Source organism: Vicugna pacos, chromosome 9 (assembly GCF_048564905.1).
Source record: "Vicugna pacos chromosome 9, VicPac4, whole genome shotgun sequence".
Classification (NCBI taxonomy): Eukaryota; Metazoa; Chordata; class Mammalia; order Artiodactyla; family Camelidae; genus Vicugna; species Vicugna pacos.
Window position 1 is genome coordinate 33,051,537 of NC_132995.1, and position 22,221 is coordinate 33,073,757.

At 52.7% G+C, this 22,221-nt stretch overlaps 2 protein-coding genes across 12 annotated transcripts; one reads left to right on the forward strand and one right to left on the reverse strand.

Annotated features, from left to right (window-relative positions):
* Positions 1–456: 456 nt before the first annotated feature.
* POLR2C (RNA polymerase II subunit C) lies at positions 457–8,498 on the forward strand. The gene is made up of 9 exons (XM_006214510.4): positions 457–731; positions 907–956; positions 2,853–2,921; positions 3,056–3,108; positions 5,709–5,837; positions 6,290–6,341; positions 6,474–6,642; positions 6,786–6,860; positions 7,487–8,498. Exons 1-9 carry the CDS (start codon positions 646–648, stop codon positions 7,629–7,631), a joined length of 828 nt encoding a protein of 275 aa, XP_006214572.1. The 5' UTR covers positions 457–645; the 3' UTR covers positions 7,632–8,498.
* On the reverse strand, positions 8,452–22,105 carry DOK4 (docking protein 4). 11 transcript variants are annotated; one of them, XM_072967435.1, is made up of 9 exons: positions 21,216–21,398; positions 15,723–15,973; positions 12,149–12,256; positions 11,875–11,989; positions 11,490–11,609; positions 11,207–11,396; positions 10,338–10,476; positions 10,043–10,166; positions 8,452–9,925 (listed from the first exon to the last, which is right to left on the reverse strand). In XM_072967435.1, exons 2-9 carry the CDS (start codon positions 15,786–15,788, stop codon positions 9,807–9,809), a joined length of 981 nt encoding a protein of 326 aa, XP_072823536.1. In that variant the 5' UTR covers positions 15,789–15,973; positions 21,216–21,398; the 3' UTR covers positions 8,452–9,806. The 11 variants fall into 11 exon arrangements, with proteins under 11 accessions (XP_072823536.1, XP_031536492.1, XP_072823535.1 ...); XM_031680632.2 differs by lacking the exon at positions 21,216–21,398 and adding an exon at positions 21,996–22,105 and having other exon boundaries at positions 8,452–10,166; XM_072967434.1 differs by lacking the exon at positions 21,216–21,398 and adding an exon at positions 21,996–22,012 and having other exon boundaries at positions 8,452–10,166; positions 15,723–15,970.
* Between the last annotated feature and the right edge of the window lie 116 nt (positions 22,106–22,221).

Consider the following 22,221-nt stretch of genomic DNA (forward strand, 5'->3'; position numbering starts at 1 on the left):
AATACAATGTTCAATGCTATGTAAATAGTTGTAAATACAATGTAAATGCTATGTGAATAGTTGCTGGGCATGCAGCCAATTTAAGTTTTGCCTTTTGGAACTTCACGAAATTTTTTTTCTTTTGATCTTCAGTTAATTGAATACACAGATTCAAAACCCTTGGATACAGAGGGCTGACTGTACTTTTGTTCTTCCATATATGTACAAACGTCATTCTTTTGAAAGACGTTATACTATTCCTATGTCTGTATATTTAACCAGGTCTCAGTCAATAGCAAGTAGCTTTATCTTTTGCTGTTACAAACTACTGCAATGAACGTCCCTATATTGTATCTTTGCTTACAACTGCAACTACGTCTGCAGTATGAATTCCTAAACGTGTTATTGTTGAGTCAAGGGCGTGTGCCTGTTCTGCCAAATCACCCTCTAAATGGTTGAACTTGACTTTTAAAGCAGGTGGCTGGTAGACAGCGTCGGGCCAGAGCTATCCGGCCTCCGTGCAGCAGGTGGCGCTGTGGCGCTGCGAGCGCGTCTCCCCGGAAGCGGCAGGGCCGCGCTGACCGACTTCCCGTGGCGGAGTTCGTGTTAGCGCAGGCGCAGTCGAAGAGCGGCAGACGCTGGAGGCCCGCTGAGTGGTGAGGTAGGATGCCGTACGCCAACCAGCCCACCGTGAGGATCACGGAACTCACTGACGAGAATGTCAAGTTTATCATCGAGAATACGGACCTGGCGTAAGGCTACTAAGGGAAGAGGCTGGCGGCTTTGGGGAGCCCAGAGCACGATCCAGGAGGGGCGGGATGTATTTCCGGAACTGGCTCCCGGGCTTAAGCTTTGGGACTTTTGGGGGCTCGGGGCCGGCCAGTCGAGGCTGAGGTGCCCACATGCTGCTTGGTTTTCATCCCTCAGGGTGGCAAATTCTATCCGGAGAGTCTTCATTGCTGAGGTGCCCATAATAGGTAAGCGACCCCTGCCTCCTCGTTGCCAGGGCCACCAGTTCCCCTACCTCCCCATACCTTGGCGCTTCAGCCTCCAGCTTTGGTTTGGGACGGGGTGAGGACGCTGAGAAAACAGCAGTACTGGAGACTTGATCGGACCCTGTGTCATTGGCCTAGGGCGATGTCAAGGATTAGGTGGGGTAATCTCTATTTAATGCCTTGTATTTAGTGAGTGTCCAGTACCGAGAGATATCTTATGAATCTGTTCTGTCAGCTGCATTAACAGGACATGTAAGTGCCAGGTAATGCAGTGGTGTGAATGCAGAGCTGTAAAGTACAGGGTTCTTGCCTTCATAGGGCTCACAGTGAAGCTGTAGGGAAAAGATGAATCCACAGACAACCGCTAATGCGAGATCGACTTGGATCAGTTAAGGAGAAGCATAGCTACAGTGCTTTTGGCGCTTCGAGGAGGGAGGATCTGTTTCTGCTTCAGTTCTAGCCACTCGCATTGGGTGTTTTACATATTTACATATTCTGCAAATATTTTCTGAGTGTCAGCTCAGAGTTTGGGTTAGGAAAAAGAAATGTAAGTCATAGCTGCTGCACCAGGCATGCAAACTCCTAAGGAAAGAAGCAGGCCAAATGACTGGTAAACAAGAGAACGTTGTAGTTTTTCCATTACCACCCTCAGTGACTGTTTCAACTCAGAGCTTGGAGTGCAGGAACTGTACTCTGATGCAGCCTTGACATTCTAAGTGCCACTTTTCCCACAAATAATATTGAGCATCTGCTACATTCTAGGCCACAGCTAGGAATACAGAAGTTAAGACATCTGAAGACCCTGCCCCAAGGAATTTTTGAAGCTTGAGGCAGAGACAAGACACACAGAATTATAACACAAGGAAAAATATGCCAAGTGTTTTAAGAGAATTCTAGACAGAGTTCTGGAAGGGAAGAGCTTAGAGGGAGTGTTCCTCTCTGTACCATGGAGGGCAAGCAAGGCTTGGTTCATAGGAGGCTCAGGATTTTAACCTACACTGGAGAAGTTAAGGGCTTATGGGTGGGGGGAGGTGGGAGACAGAAGCAGAAAAGCTTGGCTCATGGCCCTTGTTTGGCTTGAGTTGAGGAAACAAAAGGCAGCATAGGACAAAGTAGGTTGGGGCTTGGCCGTGTCTGGTCCTCTTCTGATCTCTGTTCCTGGTGTCCACACCCCCAATTGGCAAGTAGACTCCAATGCCATTTGCTTTCTGAATTTAATTGTTTATGTGCAGATTTTTATTTATGAATGAGTGAATAAATGTGTGTTTAAGTCAAGTGTGTGTGGCTGTACAGTTCTTACCCTCCTACTAGCTCATTGCTGGTAGGGATTGACTTATGTACTGAGTATGCCTTGCTCATTAAAGGAATTTTGTAAGCATTAGTTGGTTGAGTGATAATAAAGTATTAAATTGGGTAAGCTGGTTATTATATCATAAAATGAGGTATGTACCATAAGTTCCTTACTTTTCTGAGGTTTGTCTAACTTGTAAGTGCCCAAATAGTTTGTGTCATTGGATTTGGTGTTGGCAAAGGTAGCAGATTTAAGTGCTTCCCACAGAAATATTCAGCTCAAAGAAACATGTTCCCACTCCCATGATATTCTCTATGTTAGTGTTTTTCTGGGTGGTACAGGGAACTCCCTGTATCACATCTGCCTGAGTAGGGAAGTGAGGTGTGCTGTGTGTGGTTCTTTTTAAAATGCAACTTCCTGGGCCCCACTCGAAAGCTGTGGAATCAAGCATCTTTGGCAGCCTGGCCCAAGTCTCTGCAATTACGTAATCATTAGATGATTTTTAAATCTGGAGAACCACTCTTTTGAAGTCTTCAGGTGAATTTGGTGGCTAAACTTCATGTCTGCTTCTCTGCTTCATTCTTTAGCAATTGACTGGGTTCAGATTGATGCCAATTCCTCAGTCCTTCATGACGAGTTCATTGCTCACAGGCTTGGTGAGTGCTGAGTTTGGAAAGTTAAAAGGAGGGGGCTGTGCGGGTGTCAGAGGGGGAAGTCTCCTCACTACCAAGGGGACTCCTTTTGGGTTGGCCCCTAGGCCGTCTTTAAAGAACTTTTCTTTGTCTTCCAGGATTAATCCCCCTGACTAGTGACGACATTGTGGACAAGCTGCAGTACTCCCGGGTATGCTATGTGATTGGGTGGAAGGTCGGGAGTCAAGGGAGGCAGGGAATTTTAGTTTTCAAAGGGCTTTTTCCTGACATCTTGCTTCCAGCTTTTAGACAATGTGGAGATTGTCTAGAGGAGCAGAGGGAGTGAGAACTGTCCCACAGAGCAACACCTGAGGGACTGGGGTACTGGTGTCTGGCAGCTTTATGCATCACCGCATAGGTTCTGCTAGTTAAACATGACTCCCTTTCTCAGGGTAAGTTACCAGGCTTATCCAAAACATGGAAGCAACCTAAATGTTCATCGATAGATGACTGGATAAAGAAGTTGTGGTATATTTATACAATGAAATAGTACTCAGCCATAAAAAAGAATAAAATAATGCCATTTGCATCAACATGGATTGACGTAGAGATCATCATTCTAAGTGAAATAAGCCAGAAAGAGAAAGAAAAATACCATGTAGCACTCATGTGTGGAATCTAAAAACAATTTTTAAAAAGGACTCTACGAACTCAGCTACAAAACAGAAACAGACTTGCAGACATAGTAAATAATCTTATGGCTGGAGAAAAGGGGGGGAAGGGTAAATTTGGGAGTTTGAGATTTGCAAATGTTAGCCACTATATATAAAAACAGATTTTTTAAAAAAGCTGCTTCTGTATAGCACAGGGAACTATGTTCAATATCTTATAATAACCTTTAATGAAAAAAATGGAAACGAATATATGTATGTATATGCACAACTGAGACATTGTGCTATACACCAGAAATTAATACATTATAGCTGACAATACTTTAATTTAAAAAAAAGTTACCAGGTTTAGGACTGGGGAGAGAGTAGGACAGGATTATGTTACCACCCATAGCCTTTCACGAGGGCTGTATTAGGTAACAGCTTGAGACTCTTCCTTCTTGATGACTCTGCATGATCCTGAATCAACTTATTTTCTAATATTCCCAAGGACGTCATTTTTGTGGTGGCTGATTTGATAATACTTTGTAAATTTATATGTTTTTTAAAAGAAATTTTCAAGCACTCAGCAAAGCGTGGAGCTAATATAACAAATAGTTGTGCTCCCACCAACATCTCACCATTTTTGCTTCATGTCTCCAGATTTTTGTTTTTAAGAAAACATCACATATATTAGTGGGGACAGTTGTACAACCAGTTGAAGAGCAATTTGTCACTATCTTATAGAAAGATATGCATCCCCTGTGACCTACCAATTCCTTCCATTAAATTTTGTTCTAGTATTGCATTTACTGAACAAAGATGGTATGGGTTTTTTGTTTGTTTTTGTTTTTTTCGGAAAATCTACAGAAAAGTTAAAAATAGAATACTTAACTCTCTTTTCACTTATAATTTTCAGTTGTTGGTATTTTGCTACATTTGCTTTATTTTTCACGTAGATGTTATTTTTGCTGAACCAACTGAAGGAACGTTGTAGAATTCATGAGACTTCTCCCCTAACTACATCAGCATGCATGTCCTAAAAATAAGGATATTTTCCTAACATAGCCACACTGTTATCATGCCTTAAAAAGTTAGCATTGATTTGTACTATCTACATACAGTCTAAATTCGGGTTTTCCTCGCTATGCTCAAAATGTCCTTAATTATTTTTTGTTTGTGGGTCTGTGATCCAGTCAAAATTCATGCATTGCATTTGGTTGTTACACCTCTTTAGTCTCTTGATCTCTTGAACAGACTCCTCTCTTTTCATTATATTTTTTTTGAGTGCCATATTTTTATTTTCCATTATATTTTGATTCTGTAATTTCTTATTTCTAAGAGTGATTCAGTTCCCAGGGTCTAGATTGCCTTCCTTCCTTACCAGTGTGTGATTACAGACTATCCAGGTGTGGCCCCTAGTTCTTCCTCATCTTGAAAACATCAGAAGTCAGATTTTCCTCACTGGTGTGAGGGGAGAAGTTTGCTTGATTACATTCTAGTAACTCTTCTTGCCTGAAGTTAAACAGTGGCAAGTAGTGTCTAACACGGGAATGCTTCAAGAATCAGTGTAGAGAACGGCAAACTTGGTCGTCATTGAAGCTGAGCAATGGTTGCGTGGTGGCAGTCTGTTGTACTCTTCTCTGCTTTTGTGAATATATGAAATTTTCCATAAATTCATACATTTTTGTATGAAATTTTTTTATAAAAGATCAATAATCTGGAACTTAAAAGGTACTTTTTTTCTATTGTTCCCTGGATTAATTTATTTTAAATGATGATTGCATTCCCAAGGGAGTGCACTTAGCTCATGGGATGCTGAACTAGGCGGTATGAAAGCCTCCTCCTCTTACTTAGTGCCTTGGTTCTCCGAGGAAGAGCGCTCGGATGGCAGGGTGAGATGTTAGCAGTGTGTCTCCTGGTTGTGGCCTGGCCTCAGGTAGGGTGGGAAGGACAGGTGGGTGCCAGCGTATAGGTTGTCTCTGAACTGGGGCATGCCGGCCTCGGAGTGGCCCTAGAATGGTATGCCAGTGGACACAGTTCACGAGAGCCTGGAGGCTGTGATCCGCCCTTTCCCAGATGACGAACCTTTAGGAGTGGGGAGCCAAGCCAGATTTGCCATCTTTCTGTAGACTCACTCCTGCCTCTCTTCCTGCCTCAGGACTGCACATGTGAAGAGTTCTGCCCTGAGTGCTCGGTGGAGTTCACCCTCGACGTGCGGTGTAATGAAGACCAGACACGTCACGTCACGTCTCGAGACCTCATCTCCAACAGCCCCCGGGTCATTCCGGTCAATAACGTTCTTCCTACCTAGGACCTTTGCTCTTCTCCAGGCTTCAAGTGGGCCAGATTGGGGTGGATTCTTAAAAAACACTGACTTTCCCTGTGTTACCCTCTGCCTTAACCTGAGCCTGATGCCTAGAACTGCTAATAATTCTGGACTCTTGCCAGGGTGGGCAGAAGTATTACTGGTGCTGTGAGCACTCTGTCCCCCAAGGGTCCTTTTAAAGGTCATGGTACTGTTCTGACTGAGGAGGCTGTCACAAAGCCCTGAGGTCAGGGTTAGAGTCCACTCGCCAGCACAGACTGGGTCCTAGTGGGCACGTCTACCATCTCATCCTCGGGCATCCTTTCCCTGCCTTGGCAGCTTGTAATCTGGAGGTTCCGGAAGGTGGGTGCCAGAAGAGGTGAGTGGGGAGATGAGCAATAGCTAATACATGCCTCTGTTCGGGCTCCCTACAGGTGACATCCCGCAACCGAGATAATGACCCCAGTGACTATGTGGAGCAGGACGGTAAGGGGCTCGATGGAGGCAGCGACTAGACCCAGCATCTCATGCTGGGTCTGGTCTTGCAGTGGCCCTCCATGTCAGACTGGAGAACTGTGCCTCTGCTGGCCCTCCACTGACGCACACCTCTCCCCACAGACATTCTCATCGTCAAGCTGAGAAAGGGCCAGGAGCTGAGACTTCGAGCCTATGCCAAAAAGGGCTTTGGCAAGGAACATGCCAAGTGGAACCCGACTGCAGGGGTGGCTTTTGAATACGATCCTGACAATGCCCTGAGACACACGGTGTACCCCAAGCCAGAGGAATGGTATGTTTCTGGGGGGAATGGAAGCAGGCAGTTAGGGTGGGGGCAGTGGAAGTGGCTCCTAGTGACTAAGATGGGGCAGCCTCACTGTGAGACATGGGCGCCCTAAAACTAGCCACCCTGTGCTGATCTGTGTTTGACCTCAGGCCGAAGAGCGAGTACTCAGAGCTGGATGAGGATGAGTCGCAGGCTCCCTATGACCCCAATGGCAAACCGGAGAGGTAAGATCCTGGTTTGGCACTTGAAGATGAAGTGTGTAAGAACGTACAGTTCTACAGCAGGCTCCGGGTCAGGGAGACCTTTTCTCTTCATCCCAGTTCCTGTAAGCTGAGGAGGGACTGATAACTGTTGAACCCGCAGTATGTACACATCCCGAGGCAGACTACCATCCCCCTTTTGGTCACTGAGAAAGGGGAACCCTCCAGTTATCTGTTCCTGTCCTGATTTTCAACTCTGAAAGAAGGATCAGCCTAGGATCAAACCTAGGGCCCAAACTGTCCAAAGCCTTTTAGTCACTTTAGTCACTTTAGTGACAGATATGAAAATGCTGGAGCAGGTGACACTATGATGTTCCACTTTTCCCTCAGTGTGGAATACATCCTTACACAAGTGTTTTGAGATTTTCACAATATCTTTTTGAGGTAGTTTTGGCCTCTTTGAGGTCTTGGAAAGTGCATTGGGAGAACAGTTTGTAAGAGGTTGCATGGAGGTCAGCCCTGGGGCAAGGTCGAGTTCATGGTGGGAAAGGAGTCAGGACCCAGAAGGGAGGGGAGAGGGTGGTGCGTGGCCAAAAGCTCAGGCCAGCCAGCCTGCCTTGTGGAGAACTCACCGGATTCTTGCCTCCCAGGTTCTACTACAATGTGGAGTCCTGTGGCTCTCTGCGCCCTGAAACCATTGTCCTCTCAGCCCTCTCTGGATTGAAGAAGAAGCTCAGTGATTTACAGACCCAGTTAAGCCACGAGATCCAGAGTGACGTCCTAACTATAAACTAGCTGCAGCTTACCTGTTCCAGCAAAAACAGCAGTTCAATTTCAGGTCTCCTTAGACTTTTGGCTCCTGGGGACTGGACAGCTGTTGCTCAAGCTTCTTGGCAAGCCTTCAGTACCAACTAGAAAGGTAGCAGTGGAGAAGGGCAGGTCCATCCCAGCCTTGCTCAGTCGCAGATGGGTTACCAGGGGTGCCACTGCTGTTGGATGCAGGACAGTTTTTCACCAGCCATTTAGCATCCCTGGCCCTGCCTACTGATTGGCTGTAGCACTCCCCAGAACCTCCCTTCTGCCCTGTTTCCTAATGTGTCTCTAGGGGGCCATACTGTTTCCCTGTTGAGAACCACTGAGCTGGACTCTCCTCTTTTAGTCATTTCAGCTCTAAATTTACTTCAAATCCTCTCTGTCCAAAAGTTGGAATTTTCAGTTGTACCTTAGGCTTCTGGTGTTAGGATTGAGTCTAGAACCCTCTTTCAGGCTGCCTGCAAGACCTTCCAGTCCCTGCCCCAGCCAGCCAATTGGTACTTTACTCAAATTCCCAAGTGTCCCTAATTTGAGGACCCTTTGAGAGTATGATAGACCCTGGCTAGTCCTCTCTTCCCTCCAGTAAACCTTGTATTTTGTTCTCTATCCATCAGTTAATGAACTTCACCAATAATAGCCCAATTATTCAATTAGGAGGGGGAAGGCCTTAATGAAGGCCTGATCTTGCCCCTTTGGCCTTGTCGGTAGGAACACACCCAAAGCAGTTAATTAGCCTGGCAAGAGAAGCCTGGAGGTAACTAGAGATCTAGTACAGAAAGGAAGGGATATTTATTAACAGTAGTTGTCTTTTAAAAGTTTTTATTTTTGGCAATAAAGAGCACAACATCATCTCTTTCATGCGTCATCGTGCCACTAGCGGAGCCAGCCAGCTCTGCCTCCCTCTCCATGGCCCTTGGCCCTGGCTCCCTTCTTCAGGCTGGCTTATTCCTCGGGGTGGTCATTCCCTGGGTCGGGTTCAGAGTTGGCCGTGGCCACCTCCCTGACTCCAGGGCTCTGCTGGAGGGGGGCCTCTTGCCTTATCCTCCTCCTGCCACAACTTGAATAGTAGTTATTTACAACAAGGTCTGTTCCCACAAATCAGAACCCTAGAATATTAAACAAACAAAAAAACCCAACACACACACAACCAAAGGTTTGATGTGAATAGAAAGATAGCCCTTCTGCACGGTAGTCAATAAATACCAGCACTAGAAAATCAATTGCTTTAATTGCATTTCAGCAGGGAGCCTCAGCACCATGTGGGGAGGAAGAAATGGGAAGGTCTTGGTTTCTGAGTGCTTTTAGCTGGCCGGAGGGAGGCCAGACAGGGCAGAGGAGCTCCCTCTGTGGAGGCACTGCCCACTCCTGGTCAGTGAGAGAGGGCAGCAGGGTGCTCCCCCCCCAAGCAGTCCTGTAGCAGCCTTCCTGCTGGCCTGGCCCTGGGGCAGGAAAGCGCTCCGTACCGGCCATCCTCCCCTTGGCTGAGGTAACCAGCACCCTCACACCGGGGTGTCTTCTCAACCTACTAAGCAGGAAGGAGCCTGGGCAGAAACCATTTTAAAACCAGATGTCACCTCTGCTTAAAACTCCAAGTGCAAGGCTACCAAGTGGCACAGTGTAAGTTTGAGTCCTTCCTGTGCCACTCTAGGCCCAGAGGGACTGAGAAGCCACCTGCCACCTCCGTCCCTGGGCTGCTTGCAAAAAGCCAGCAGTCAGAGCACCAGCTGTGAGTGCTGCTTGTCTCCTTCCTCTGGCCCTGGAAGCAGGAGGGCTGGTTCCTTGGAGAACAGGGAGACAGCTGCCCTCACATTCAAAAACAGCCTTGACTGTGGCTGGTCATGGGATTAAAAAAATGTGTATGTGGTGGCAGGGAGGGACGGGGGAAACCTTATTAATACAGAATATGTTAATAAGCCATATATATTAAAATCATTAACAGTATATAGTCCCATGGTAGCTCCAGCCCCTCACACATGCTCAGGTGGTGTGGCCAGCCCTTTGCTTTGGTCCAGCATCACCTCTGGGGACAAAGAAGGGACAGCTTGCTCCCTTTCTCCAGGCTCTTGGCCAACAGCCCCTCCAGGCCGTCCACAATATGCTGCAGGCAGCCCCACAGCAGGCAGCCTCAGGAGTCATCTGTGCACGCCAGCTCTGCAGTCACTGGGATGGCGTCTTGGCCTCACTGCTGTCCCCTTGGCTGGGCTTTGGCTTTAGCAGGATGAATCTGTTGAGGAGGTCCGTTTCTGAGCTGGCCTGGGCTGCCCCATACCCCTCACCTGTGGATACAGAGGCAGGCTCAGGACTTAGGCCCAGGTCAAAAGACCCCTGGCCAGTATACCTTGTCCTCCACAGAGCCTCCTGGCAGGTGGGTGTGGGGCACAGCAGCGACTCACTGGCATAACTGGAGGCCTCAGCAATGTTCTGGGAACCTGTGATGTGGTGCCAGTAGGCACTGCGGGGCAGCATGGTAGTGGGCGTGCAGGGGTATGAGTAATGTTCCGTGCCCTTGTTCAGCAGCTGTAGGGCAGAGAAGGAGACAGTGGCTAAGCCCAGGGCAGCAGGCCCAAGGCCCTGCCTGCCTCTGCTGTATATGCGCCAGCTGCAGACAACTAGCATACACCCGGCCCTTGGCCTGCCTGCCCACCAGTCCCCCTTCCCCCACCTCGACTGAGCCGAGCACTGTCTCACCCTCACATTCTTCTCCATTTCCAGCAGGACCCGCTTGTGCTGCTCAGCGATGGCCAGGGTGGCACTGTGGACCCGCTGGTAAATCTGTTCCCCCTCCTGCGTCTGGAAGGTGTAGAGCCCTTCCCCAGCGTCACACATCCTGAGACAGTGGCACAGAGGGCAAGGTGGTGGGGACACCCCCATGCGCATGCATGCACATGCAGTCAGGCTCTTCTGCACCCCAGGCCCCTTTGGGAACAGGGCTGTCATTTCAGAGTCTGACCACACAGCTCAAACATGCTGAACATTTTCTGTGTGCCAGGTGGTGGTCTAAAGGCTTTACAAGAATTAAGCTATTCTGTTTTCTCCACCACCTTGCTCTGGTCTATGTGCTGTGACAGTTTCCTCGTTATTACAGTTTTTCTCAAACCATTTTTACAAATGAGGAAACTGAGGCATTTAGAAGGTAAGTAACAACCAAACTTAATACAGTGGCTTATACAGAATTTAAGTCTAGGCAGGCTGACTTCAGAGTTCAAGCGAGATGCAATCCTCACCATAACCCAACCTATGAAGTGAGGTACTTTTATTATCCCCGGTTTGACAGATGAGGAAAGTGAGACTCAGGTCCACAATCATAGAGCTAGTCAGTGCCAGTGCCAGCATCTGATTTGAGCCTGAGCAGTCTGACTTGGTAAACAGCTTCACTTGACCTCCCTGCTATGAGCCTCAGTTTATTCATCTGTGAAATAGGAATATTATGTTCCCCTTCAGCATGCTATGCTGATAAATAAGCTTTTCCAGCACAGAGCCTGACATAAGTGAATGGCAGCCACCATCATGACCATGGTGGGATGGGGGTGGGAGGAGGAGGGGCAAGAGTGTCCTACCGGCCAGCCTCAAAGGTAAAGCGTGTGGCATCCCGGCCATAGCGGCGCAATGAGCAGAGGGGCCACGAGACGAGCTTCACGCGGGGGTTGTGTATGTCCCAGAGGTAGATGTTCTCGTGGGTGATCTGCAGCTTGCACTCGCCATACACATCCAGGTTGGGGCAGGGCAGCAGGAAGACGTTGAAGCGATCTGGATGGGAGAGGATGAGCAGGCCTAGAGCTTTTCCCCGGGAGGCCTCCCCCAATCCCTCCCCCAACCCCCGGTGCCAGCACCAGGCCTCACCTGTCTGCTCACACTGCACTCCTGGGGCCAGGAGGTCTGGCTCTCCCAGACTGATATCGTTGAGCCTCGACCCCAGACACTCCACAGACAGTGTCTTGTACCACTCCTCTGCTTCCAGCTCTGGAGAAAACAGTGCCTCATCATGTGCCAGATCAGGGTTCCCTAGCAGCGCCCCCCCATCTGCTTTAGCTGCATCTGTCCCACCATGCAAGGCAGAGAGGGTAAGGCCAGTGGATTCCTCCTGCTTGCCCTACCTCATCCTGGGGGCCCACTCCCTCAAAGGCATCTTCTATCCCAACACATCATACTCCGTCAGGCTAGCCTTGCTCTGCCTCCTACCAACTGGACCTTGACCAGCCCACAGCCTGCAGCCCCAGCCCCTCACCTGAGTCGCAGGTGAAGGTACGTGCTGAGTCATCGGTGAATATGATGGCTACCGCCTGCCTCTTGGTCTCCTTGGGGAGCCGAGTGACACACTTGACATTGCTGATCTCCGTCACCTGGGACAGCATCCACAAGGGACTCAGCCAGTCTGAAGCACATCCCTCTACATCCCGATTAGCTCTGCCTCCCCCAGGAGGGTGCTCTTGGACCTCAGGACACTCAACAAATCATCACTGTTTACAGGTTGGGGGAACTAGGGCCCAGGCCCCCCTAACCTTGGGGCAGCCTCGGAGGCACACTGACTTCTCATCTGGATACTTCTCCAGCCGCTGGGGTCCCTTGCTGGAGGACTTCCGGAACACCAGCCAGCACCTCCTGTAGATCTGTGGAGCAAGATGGTAGGGGGATCAGGCCTCCCTGGACCACTTCCACTCAGCCAGCATGGCCCTGCAGTTACCCCTTCCTACCACAAGGGGCAGTGCCACACAGCCTTCCAGGGGGCCCAGGCCTGGAAGACCTAGGGACAGCCGACACCAGCATGACACCCACCCTGGGGAAGACGCCCCTCCCCAAATTGAAAAGGCAGTCATTTTTTGGCTGGCTCTGAATGACTGTTCCACAAAGGGCACTCCTAAGCTACTGTTTACTATGAGCTCTGCTCTTGGTTTAATCTAAGTAGCCAACATTTGTTGAGAGCTTCCTATTCGTACTTTTTGTTATTAGCACCCTTCATAGTTAATCTCGGGGTCACTCTTAAAGGTCAGTTCTGTTATCATCTCCACTTTATAGACAGGGAAACTGAGGCGTCCAAAAGTTAAGTTTTGACAGCTAATAGATGGTAGAGTTGGTATTTAAAACAGGCTCTTTAGATCCAGGGCCGTTACTAGAAGCCCACTGCGCTAAGGTTCTGTCCAGGGCTCCAGGAGGACCCGCCCCAACAGAATGAGCATCCTGGGAACAGGGATTAGACCCTTACCCACTCCCAGCCTGCACATCAATGCAGCTCTTATTTCTAAGACTCGGGGAGGGCTCTTGATGTGTAACACCCCCTCTTGTCTCTAGGACCTTTCACTCCCCCTCTCTTTTCATTCTCTGACCAGCCCTGGAATGTGGGAGACCAGGATTAATTCCCTGTTGCAGCTGGGAAACCAGAGGCTCTCAGAAGTAAAGGAGCAGAGCCAAGAACCTGGGGTTACCCCAGAGCACAGTGCCTTCCCCAGGAGATTCCCTCCTTGTCCCAACCACTGCCAACGACCATGTGCCTAAAACCACCCCAATTCTCTGTAGCTTCATGGATTCTATCCAAGTGGCGAGGAGCAGGGGTGGGGGGGTTAGTCCCCAGCCACCTGTCTAGGCTGCTGACTCTTCCTTACATGGCGTCCTCCCTCCTACCTCAGGCTCTCCTCCAGCCCAAAGTCTGGCTGGGATGTACCTCTTGTCAGCAGAGACTCCAGAAGCCTGGAAGAGCCATTCCCCAGGAATCTCCAATGTTCCTTTCACTGGCAAAGAGTGGGGAGGCTGAGGGGTGGCCCAGAGCAGAGGAGGTGAAGGGGTCTCTGGGCCACAGCCCCAAGCCCCCTCCCTTTCCCTGCTCTGGGGCACCAGGTCCTTGGCAGGCAAGGTCCCAGGGTACAGCGGGCCCAGGCAGTCCCCCATCCCAATAAGCTACTCACAACCATGCTATTTCTAACTCCTGAGACACTAGGAGGCGTGTCTGTCCCTGCACTACTGAACCTGGCTCAGCCCCTGACCTACCCACCTAAACTCCAGCAGGCCTCCACTCCAGCTGGGGAGCTCTTTTAGGGTAGAGGCTGCATTTTATTCTCAGAATCCTCACATCCCAGGAGCCTGGTCAACAGAGCTCTGCTGTACAAGTGAATGACCATATGAAGGGATCATGAATGAATGGATGGATGGATGGATGGATGAATGAATGCATGAATGCTGCTGACCCAGATAGGCCCCGCCAGCTTGGGCTCCGTGCAGTCTGCAGCAGCAGGGGTAGAAGGCCTGGGGGCCTGAGCACTCTGGTTGCCTGGTTACAGGACACACACACACACACACACACACACACACACAGCCCCAGGGAGCCACTGCGCTCAAGAGTCCTCCTTCCCCACTTCTCACAGGTCTTTGATCTGTGCTTCAGAAACACTCTGCCACAGCTCTGTCTTGGGAGGAAAGCCCTGGCAGGTAGGAGGGTCTGCTCCTGAGCTCTTCCAACCCTTCCCCCTCACTTCTGTGGGCTGAGACAAAAACGGCTGGGTAGCCGCAGCCCCTTACAGAAGGTCTGCAGGGGGAGGCCAAATTCCTTGAGTGGCGGTGACTCCAGACTGGGCCTGGCCACACCCCAGCTCCCAAACCCTCTCCCTGGCTGTGCCCACCGTGGGTTCCCAGGTCTCCCCCTGGAACAGGCCTGGTACTGAGCTCAAGTGGCCACCCCAAGTGGCTCGTCTTCCTGGGAAGCTCTGCTGTGGACAGGGCCTCAGTCCAGCTGGCCCCTGGGGACCTGAAAGGTCCGGGCCCTTAGGAATGAGTAGCCACACTAGCAGCTGTGCCCCACCCCCTTGCCTCCCCATCTCATTCTTAGCTTTTCTCCATGTTCTGTGTTCCAAGTGGCCTCCATCTCTCTCTTGGGGTAGAATCAAAGTGGCTGATGGCCACCAGGGCCCAGGTTGGGATACAGTCCAAATCCAAGTAAGACTTTAAACTTACCCACCAGCTCAGCTGCTGCCCACCACCTGGACAGAAGAGCCCCCTATAGAAGCCCTGGGGGTGGGAGCCACAGGAGAAGGAGGGGCAAGAACTACCTTGCTTCAAGGCCAGTCCTGCTCTGTTTGGTACCTAGGCAGGGAACTCAGGTATCAGAGCCCTGCCCCTCCCCCACCCCACTCTGCTAAACCAAGAAACCTTGAGCAGTCCGATTGCACCCCCACCCCCATCAGGGCCATGGGAGAGGGAAGGAAAAGAGGGGCAGGGGACCCAGGTAAAACACAAGACTTGGGCTACCTCAGTCACCAAGGTTACCTTCCTACTGGGGAGACCCATCACTGGAGTGGGGAGGAGGGTCGGCAGGGGTATAGAGGCAGCTCTTAGGACAACCTCACCAAGCTCATTAAGTTGGTCCCTGGGGGCCCTCCTCATGCCTTCTGGGGGGTTTTCACCAGTAGGGGGTGGGAGAGGGTGCACGCTAAGCAGAGGTGTGTTTGAGGCCACATCTCCATAGACCTTCCAAGCCCCTAGTCACTTGTAACACCTGGGAGGAAAGCAGCCTGCCCAGAGCCCTGGGCCATGCTGCCCTGGTTCTCATTCATAAACCACATAAACATCAGCTTCTGCGCCTCTCACACCACCACTGTCCCCTCACAACCAACCACTCTCCTTCTCAAACACTTCTTTAACCGTCAAAGCAACAACCAAAGATAAATAAATAAATGCCCATACACAGAAAGCAATGGGAAGCAGGGGAGATGAGGTACTTAAAAGAAAAGAGGTCAGGAGAGGGGAGGGGAGAAACGGGGAGGTGGCGGCAAGGGGAATTGAGAAGCTAGTCTCAGCTCAGACACAGCGCGGCATTTCCAGCTGCTCCTGCCGCTGCCCTGGCGACAACTTCAACAATAGCAGGGGAGCCGCCTGCCCATCAGCAGCCACCACTGGCTCAGCCACTGGGATGCCAGCCAGTCCAGCTGGGGCAGGGGCTGCAGCAGGCAGAGCCGAGCCCAGGCACATGCCAGGCAGCCCTAGCACGACGCCGGGCCAAAGGCGGGCAGCCGCACACCCCGACATGCCAGGCGCTAGAACCGGTCCTGGCCGCCCATCCCTCGGCAGGGCCCCTGGGAGGTGGCTCACCCCAAGCTTCCTGCTCTTCATCTTCACGTAGCCTTGCTTGACAATGTCGTTGAAATTGGTCGCCATGGCTTCCCCACTGTGGGGGCTCTGCTGGCCGGCTGAGGCTAGCGGAGGGGAAGGATGTCCAGGTGGCCTTGGTTTCTGGCTCCTCCGATCACCTGTTCGAGATACTCCGTCGGGGCTGCCCCGAGGGCTGCTTCTCACCTCGCCCACCTCAGCATTGTTCTAGCAGCTCCTTTGCCCGGTGCCTGCTGGAAATAAAAATGACAGGGAGATTAGACAGTGACATCTTTCTCTTCCCCTGGCTGTCTCGCTCTTTTTTCCTTCCTCTTCCCACACTCCTCCCTCCCTCCCTCCCTCCGCCCGCCCTCCTTCCTTCCCTTCCCTCCCCACCCCAGGACGGCAAAACCATTCAGGAAAACAGAGGTGGAGGCAGCAGCGAGGAAAATGGTCCAGCCCAGTCCCCTCCCTCACGGCTGGGGCTGGCGGTTAACCCCTTCCTGGGAGGACTGGCTCTGCACCCACTGTGGAGGTGGGGGCAGAGGAAGGGAGGTGACCCAGGACCTGCTGTCCAGCCCTACCTCCTGCTACAACTTTGGGGTAGACTTAGGGCCAGCTCCCTTCCTGTGCACAGGAACTCCACGTGGGAAAGCCTTCTCAGAGATGGGGGGGTCTTGGGATATGGCACAGATTCTGGTGAGCCTCATACTCCCTGAGGTTAAAGACAATATGCCTTGTCAGTCTCAGCAGACCCCCAAATCCCTCTACCCCACCCCAGCCGATACCTGGTTCTCTCTAGCTCAAGCCAGCTCAGGCCCTGCTCCCAGCCCCTGGAACTCTTCAGCAGCTCCTCTGGGTGCTGCTTCCTGGGAGGGAGGGCAGAGTCCAGTGGGGCGGGCCTCCAGATAAGCCTGAGGAATGTGCTGGGCAGGCTGGAGGTGGCTACTGTGGCGGCAGACGCCTCACCCTGGCCCTGGCGCTGGGAAGGCCGGGCTGGTCTGTGGGGGTGCTGGGTCTGGCCAGGCCTTGCAGTGCTGCATGTCCTGAGCATGAGCAGAAGTGAATTACCTTGAGAATTAGCAACCACCTGGGCCTGGGGCAGAGGACACAGCTGGACCACACTGAGGGGGCACCAAGAGGAAGTCAATATGGAGTGGGAAAGGGGGCACCATTAGCGGCTCTCAGAATCAGGCAGATCAGGAGATAATGAAGACTCAGACTTGGGAGGAGGTGTCTCAGTGATGATTTAGTCCAACATCCATTTTACATCATTTTATGGTTGGGGAAAAGAAAGCTGCCCAGAGAGGATGAGCAGCATGGCTAAGTTCACATAGCAAGCCCAGGGCTCAGCGAGGGACAAATAAGCTCCAGAGTGGGTAACGGAGGGAGGCCTGGGGGTGGAATGCCCTGTCACCTGGCTCTTATTGCCTGCCCTGACCTAAGCCTTCTCTGCCATCCAGGCTCAGGGGCAAGGCTGTGCCCACAACATGGCCTCCCGTGTCTCCAGGATCACTAGGAGGGACTGGAGCAGCAGATCTGCGGCCAGCTGGGCATCTGTGCTGCCACGACGGGGCCCTGGGGCAGGCATGCTGCTGGATCTGCCAGCAGCTTGGCATTAACTAATCTCCTGGAGGCCTGTAGAGTCCCTAACAAGGAACAGATGTGACTCCTCCAGTGAGCGCACACAAATAGGCAGGCATAGGGGCAGAGAGGAAAGTGCTCCCCATGCCCCTTGTACCCTGACAGCCTCTTCACCATCCCGCAGGGTTCTCCCTGCTCATTCACTCCCCCTGGGGTCTGAGACTCTTCCACACTCAAGTGGTCTGCTTTCTTCCTATAAGGTCTGGGGTGGGGTCCCTCCCTGGCACTGACCCCCAACAGCCTTGCCACACCCAGGCACTGGCAGTCAGAGATGGGTACATTTTCCCAACTCTGTTTCCACCGCCTGCCCTGGGTCTGCCTTGCCCCCACAGCAAGGACCAGCTCTGTAAAATTCCCCTCCAAGATGACAGCTAGCTGGCTGCTGGCTTAGGGTCCAAAGCATGGAAGACCCCTTTCAGAACACACCTACTAGCAAACACTGGACCCCTGGATTCATCCAAGGCAGCCCAGGATGTGGCCCAGCCAGGAACATGAATCTAACTGACAGATGGTCCTGAACAAGCAAGCTGCTTAACTTCTCAGTGCCTCAGTTTCCCCAACAGTGAAAAAATGAGAATAAATCCACCTACTTTAAATGAGCAAACGACTAGAAGAGGCACCTCCCTTTTCATGTTGGACCCAGAGCTTCTGCCTCGAAAACTCCAACAGCTGTTTTTATTTCAAGAGCTGCTGTCCAGCCAAAGGCTGTGAAGTCACCCTAACCCAGCCTCCCACCTGCCCAATGCAGGCCTGCTCCTTCCTGGCTCTATCAGTTACTTCCCTTAGTGACTGTGGCCACCAAGTTGTCAGAAGCACCACTGCCATGTATGTCCATAGGCCCACACCTGACCCCAGGTCCTAGAATCAGACCCACAGAGATAGACCAGTGGGAAGAGCAACCTTCTAGGGGAAGGCTGGGTGGCAAAGGGCCTGGCAGCTCACTCTGGCCCTGAGTCACAGGTTGTGCTGACTTTACTCAATCCCTAATGAACATGCAAGTGCAAGACGGAGCCTGAAGCCCAAAGCAGTACAGCAAGGGGGAGTTGGGGAGGCAGGGAGAGAGGGGAAGGGCCAATAGGTAGACTCACAAATTTGATAGGCAATGGAATCAAGGGAGGGAACACCCAGAACCAACCCATCCCCCAGAGGGCTGCGCCATGTGAAGCAAGAGAGGTGGCCCCCAGGCCGAGCCTGCGCAGACCCACTGGGGCATCAAGGAATGGAGGGCAGCTGAGCTCAGCAGGCCAGGAACTGGCCAGAGGCAGCCCCTGGCCTGCCGCACTGGGGGCCACTTTCCTCACCAAACAGCTCTGCCTTTCACGAGCCTGCAGCAGGGAAGAATGACCTGCTAATTGGAGAGGACCTAACTGGAGAGGACCTGCGGTCTCAGCTCTGAGCACCCAGAGAGGCTAAGCAGGGTGCCCACTAGCCCCCTCAATGCTGCAGCGGGCGGCAAGGACCCCCCATTCCTCCTCCCAGTCTTGTATCAACACAGCTGCTCATCCAGAGACAGTGCCTCTCCTGGACCAGGCCACCACTGGCTCCTCCACAGAGAGAGCCAGACTCTGAAATTACCCTCTTCCAGGAAGGGAAGGTGTCCCGTGGGGAAGAGGCAGGAGACTCCCTGGTGCCTGCAGAGGGGTAGGGTGGGCCCCCCTGCCCACCTGACCCATGGGCCAACCATCTAAGCACTCCCTCCCAGCACCTGGATTCTGCCTGGAGGCTTTGGCTCCAGAACAAACGCTACTTGCTGATGTTGGCAACCAATGACTGAGCAGCAGCAGCCGCCTGTCTGGCTGGGCCTCCCCACCCCTTGATAGATTGGATCTTATCAGGGCTTCAGGGACAGCCTTACCTGGACTGTCTCACTGACGTCTAGCTGTCTTCACCCCCTGGCAAAGATCCTATCCGCAGCAGGATTCTCTCCAGCACCAGGGACATTTCCCATTACCTCCCTGGTCCTCTCTACCCCAGTGTGGTTATTATCAGGGGCCAAGAGGAGGTCCCGCTTCCCAGAGGGCCCCACCCCTGATCTCCGCCCATGCAAATCACCACAAGCAACCCATCTGAAACTCTGCAGGCTCGAAGGTAGGTGGGAAAGAAAGATCACATACCCAACTGGGCAGAGAAAAAACGATGGGAGGAGAGGACAACTGAACAGCCAGGGTCTCCTGTGCCCTTAAGTCAGGAAAGTGGTGCTAAGCCTCCACACCACTGGCACTCTGCTCTCTCTGGGATCCCTACCTACCCTTCCAGCCTCATCTCCCGCGTGCTAGCCTTCTTTCTGTTCCTCAACATGCGTAACTCTTTTCCATGCAGAACCACTGCACTTGCTGTTTCCTTCCAGCAGATGGTCCAAGGTTCATTCTACTGCATCATTCAGGTCTCAGCTCAAAGAACATCACTTTAAAGACAGCTTCCCTGACCATGCTGGCCAGAGGAGCCCCCCTAGTCAGCCTCATCACAATACCCAGTTTCACTGCCTTCATGCACTGCATCACTCTAGGATTTGTCTCTCCCTTCATCTGTTGATTTGCCACTCAGTCGCTTTCCGTCTCCTACAACACCCCAGAATGTCAGCTCCCTGATGGCTAGGTGTTGTCTGTCTAGTAAGTAGCTCCATCCTAGTACCTAGAATGGTGCCTAGTGCAGAGAAGGTGCTCAGTATTTGGGGACTAAAGCCATAATTCTCTCCAGGATTTGTCCTCATCATTTTCCACATCATTACCAATATTCACCTGGTCAGGCTCAGCTCAACTTCCAGAGGCATATGTGAGCCTCAGGGCCCCAGACCCACAGTTTGGTTCAAAGCTGCCCCAGGAGAAATGGCACTGCTGACAGTGTCCAGGCCTGGCTGGGCAGCCTCACCTTGGCCACTGTTGCTGGGTGAGGTCATGCCCAGCTCTGCTGCCCTGCTTTGGAGGGAAGAGCAAGAAGTAGCCAGTACCCAGGCTCAGAAGGTCAGGCAACTGGTGGATGGGGGCATGCTTCTGAGATCCATCCCAGGTAGTGGGGACAGGAGTGGCCTGCACTGGAGCCACATTCCCCTTGAAAGGGGCAAGAAAGAAATTGCACTAAACAAGCCCAGCCTAAATTGTTGCTGTGAATCCTGCCGGGCCCCTCACTGCCCTTGACTCTCAGACCCCTACATCCCAAACCCTCCATCCAAGTCTCCTGGCAAGTGCCACACACCCATGGCTTGGGACAGGCAGGCTGAACAGAAGCCCTATTCTGCCCACATAACCCAGGTGCTCAGCCTCATTCATGCCCCTCTGCAGTGACAGAAAACATTTAATGGGAAGCAGGGCCTTTGGGAATCCTGGGGGAGAAGGGGGACAGGACCCCAGGGCCAGGGAGAAAGGTTCAAGGAAAGAAGGCAATTGGCCACGAGTTTAAGTTGTAGGGTAGGAACCATTTGCAGGTAGGAGTGAGCAGTGGGGGCAGCTGAAGTAGAGAAAGTCTCTTGGAATTGGGGCAGTGGGGGAGGGCACAGAGAGAGCAGGAGGCCATGGGGAACTGGAAGGGTGGGAGGAGGATAGGGGCTGTGTGATGCTCGGGGTTATGCCTCTTCCGGATGGCAGGCCCAGGGTCAGGGAGCACAGGGGCCTGGGCTTCTCTGATGGTAGACGTAGGGTAGACGTGAGGTCACGCCCCGACCTAGGCTCCCCTGGAAAGGACAGCAGGGGGTAGTTTCAGGGGCCAGGACTTGGTTTTGTAGGCGGATCTCTGAAGCCCCTTCACAGGGTAGGAGGATCCTATGGACTTGAGAGTTCTCAGGCTGGAGTTGCCAAGGGTCTCGAAGGCTCGGGCGCGGCCTAAGGCCCCCTCCCCGTCTCGTGCCCCTCTAGTTACCTGGGCGCCGCGGCCCCGTCTGGGGGCGCTGGCTCGGCAGGCGGCGGGCCAGGCTCATGCCCGCGTCACGGCGGGGCCGGCGGGGCCGGCGGGGGCGGCGGGGCGGCGGCGGCGCCGGGCTCCAGGCGGGGACGGGGAAGGAGGCGCGGCCGCCCGGCTCAGCTCCAGCAGGGACTCAGCGGCGCTACCCTAGCCGCCCGGCTCCCGCCGCCCTGCCCCGCCCCTCCGGCGCGGTCACTACCCCGCGGCGGCCCGCCCCCGCCGTATTCCTCCGAGCCGAGGGACATATACTGCCGCCCCAGCCTCGTCCCCACCCCCGCTTCCCTCCGCTGCCCCTTTAGGTCGCCCTCGGTACCCGGACTCAGCCTCACCGCCACTCTGTGGGCCCCAAATCCCAGTCTCACATCGCCTCTGAGCCCTTGAAAGCTAAACCCCACATCAGCTCCTAGCCCCCGAATCTCAAACCCCCAACTTCTATAGGAGTCACACACACATCCATTGCTCCCCTACCCCTTCTGGGCCTTCCGCAGCCTAGCCTTCCCCAGGACTCCCCAGGGACCTCCTTAGCGCCCCACCCCACCCCTCACGCACTCCAGTAGCTGCATTAGCGCCTCTATCCTGGACCTTCCTCTCCCCTAGCAGTCCGTCCGGCTCTCGGTAATCCCCTGGCCTCCTCGCCACCCTCAGAACATCCAATAATCCCATTTTACGCCCCTCTGAGAATTTATCCTCAAGTCCAAACCCGACTGCCCTCCGTTACAGCCCCCAGCACACACACACCTCACTGCCCCTCAGTCCTGTGCAGATGCCTTGTCGCTGCCTTGCTGGAATCACAAACCATAGGCCTCCCCAGCTGTGCCAGGCAGGGATGAGGACGTTGCCTAGGGCCTCCTCGGGGGAGGGACCGTGCCATCACTCTGGTTTTCTTGCCTGCACCCTTTTACCCCAGTGAAGGATCAGCATCAGTATCACCTGGAACCTTGTTAGAAATGCAAACTCCCCTCCC

Coding starts and splice junctions, on each gene's coding strand:
- DOK4 (XM_031680632.2), bottom strand. CDS start 15,788: ATGGCGACCAATTTCAACGACATTGTCAAGCAAGGCTACGTGAAGATG. Junction 11,990..12,148: donor GCCTCCGAGGCTGCCCCAAG/GTTAGGGGGGCC, acceptor ATGCTGTCCCAG/GTGACGGAGATCAGCAATGT. Junction 11,397..11,489: donor AGTGCAGTGTGAGCAGACAG/GTGAGGCCTGGT, acceptor TCTCCCATCCAG/ATCGCTTCAACGTCTTCCTG.
- POLR2C (XM_006214510.4), top strand. CDS start 646: ATGCCGTACGCCAACCAGCCCACCGTGAGGATCACGGAACTCACTGAC. Junction 5,838..6,289: donor ACAGCCCCCGGGTCATTCCG/GTCAATAACGTT, acceptor GGCTCCCTACAG/GTGACATCCCGCAACCGAGA. Junction 6,861..7,486: donor CCCAATGGCAAACCGGAGAG/GTAAGATCCTGG, acceptor CTTGCCTCCCAG/GTTCTACTACAATGTGGAGT.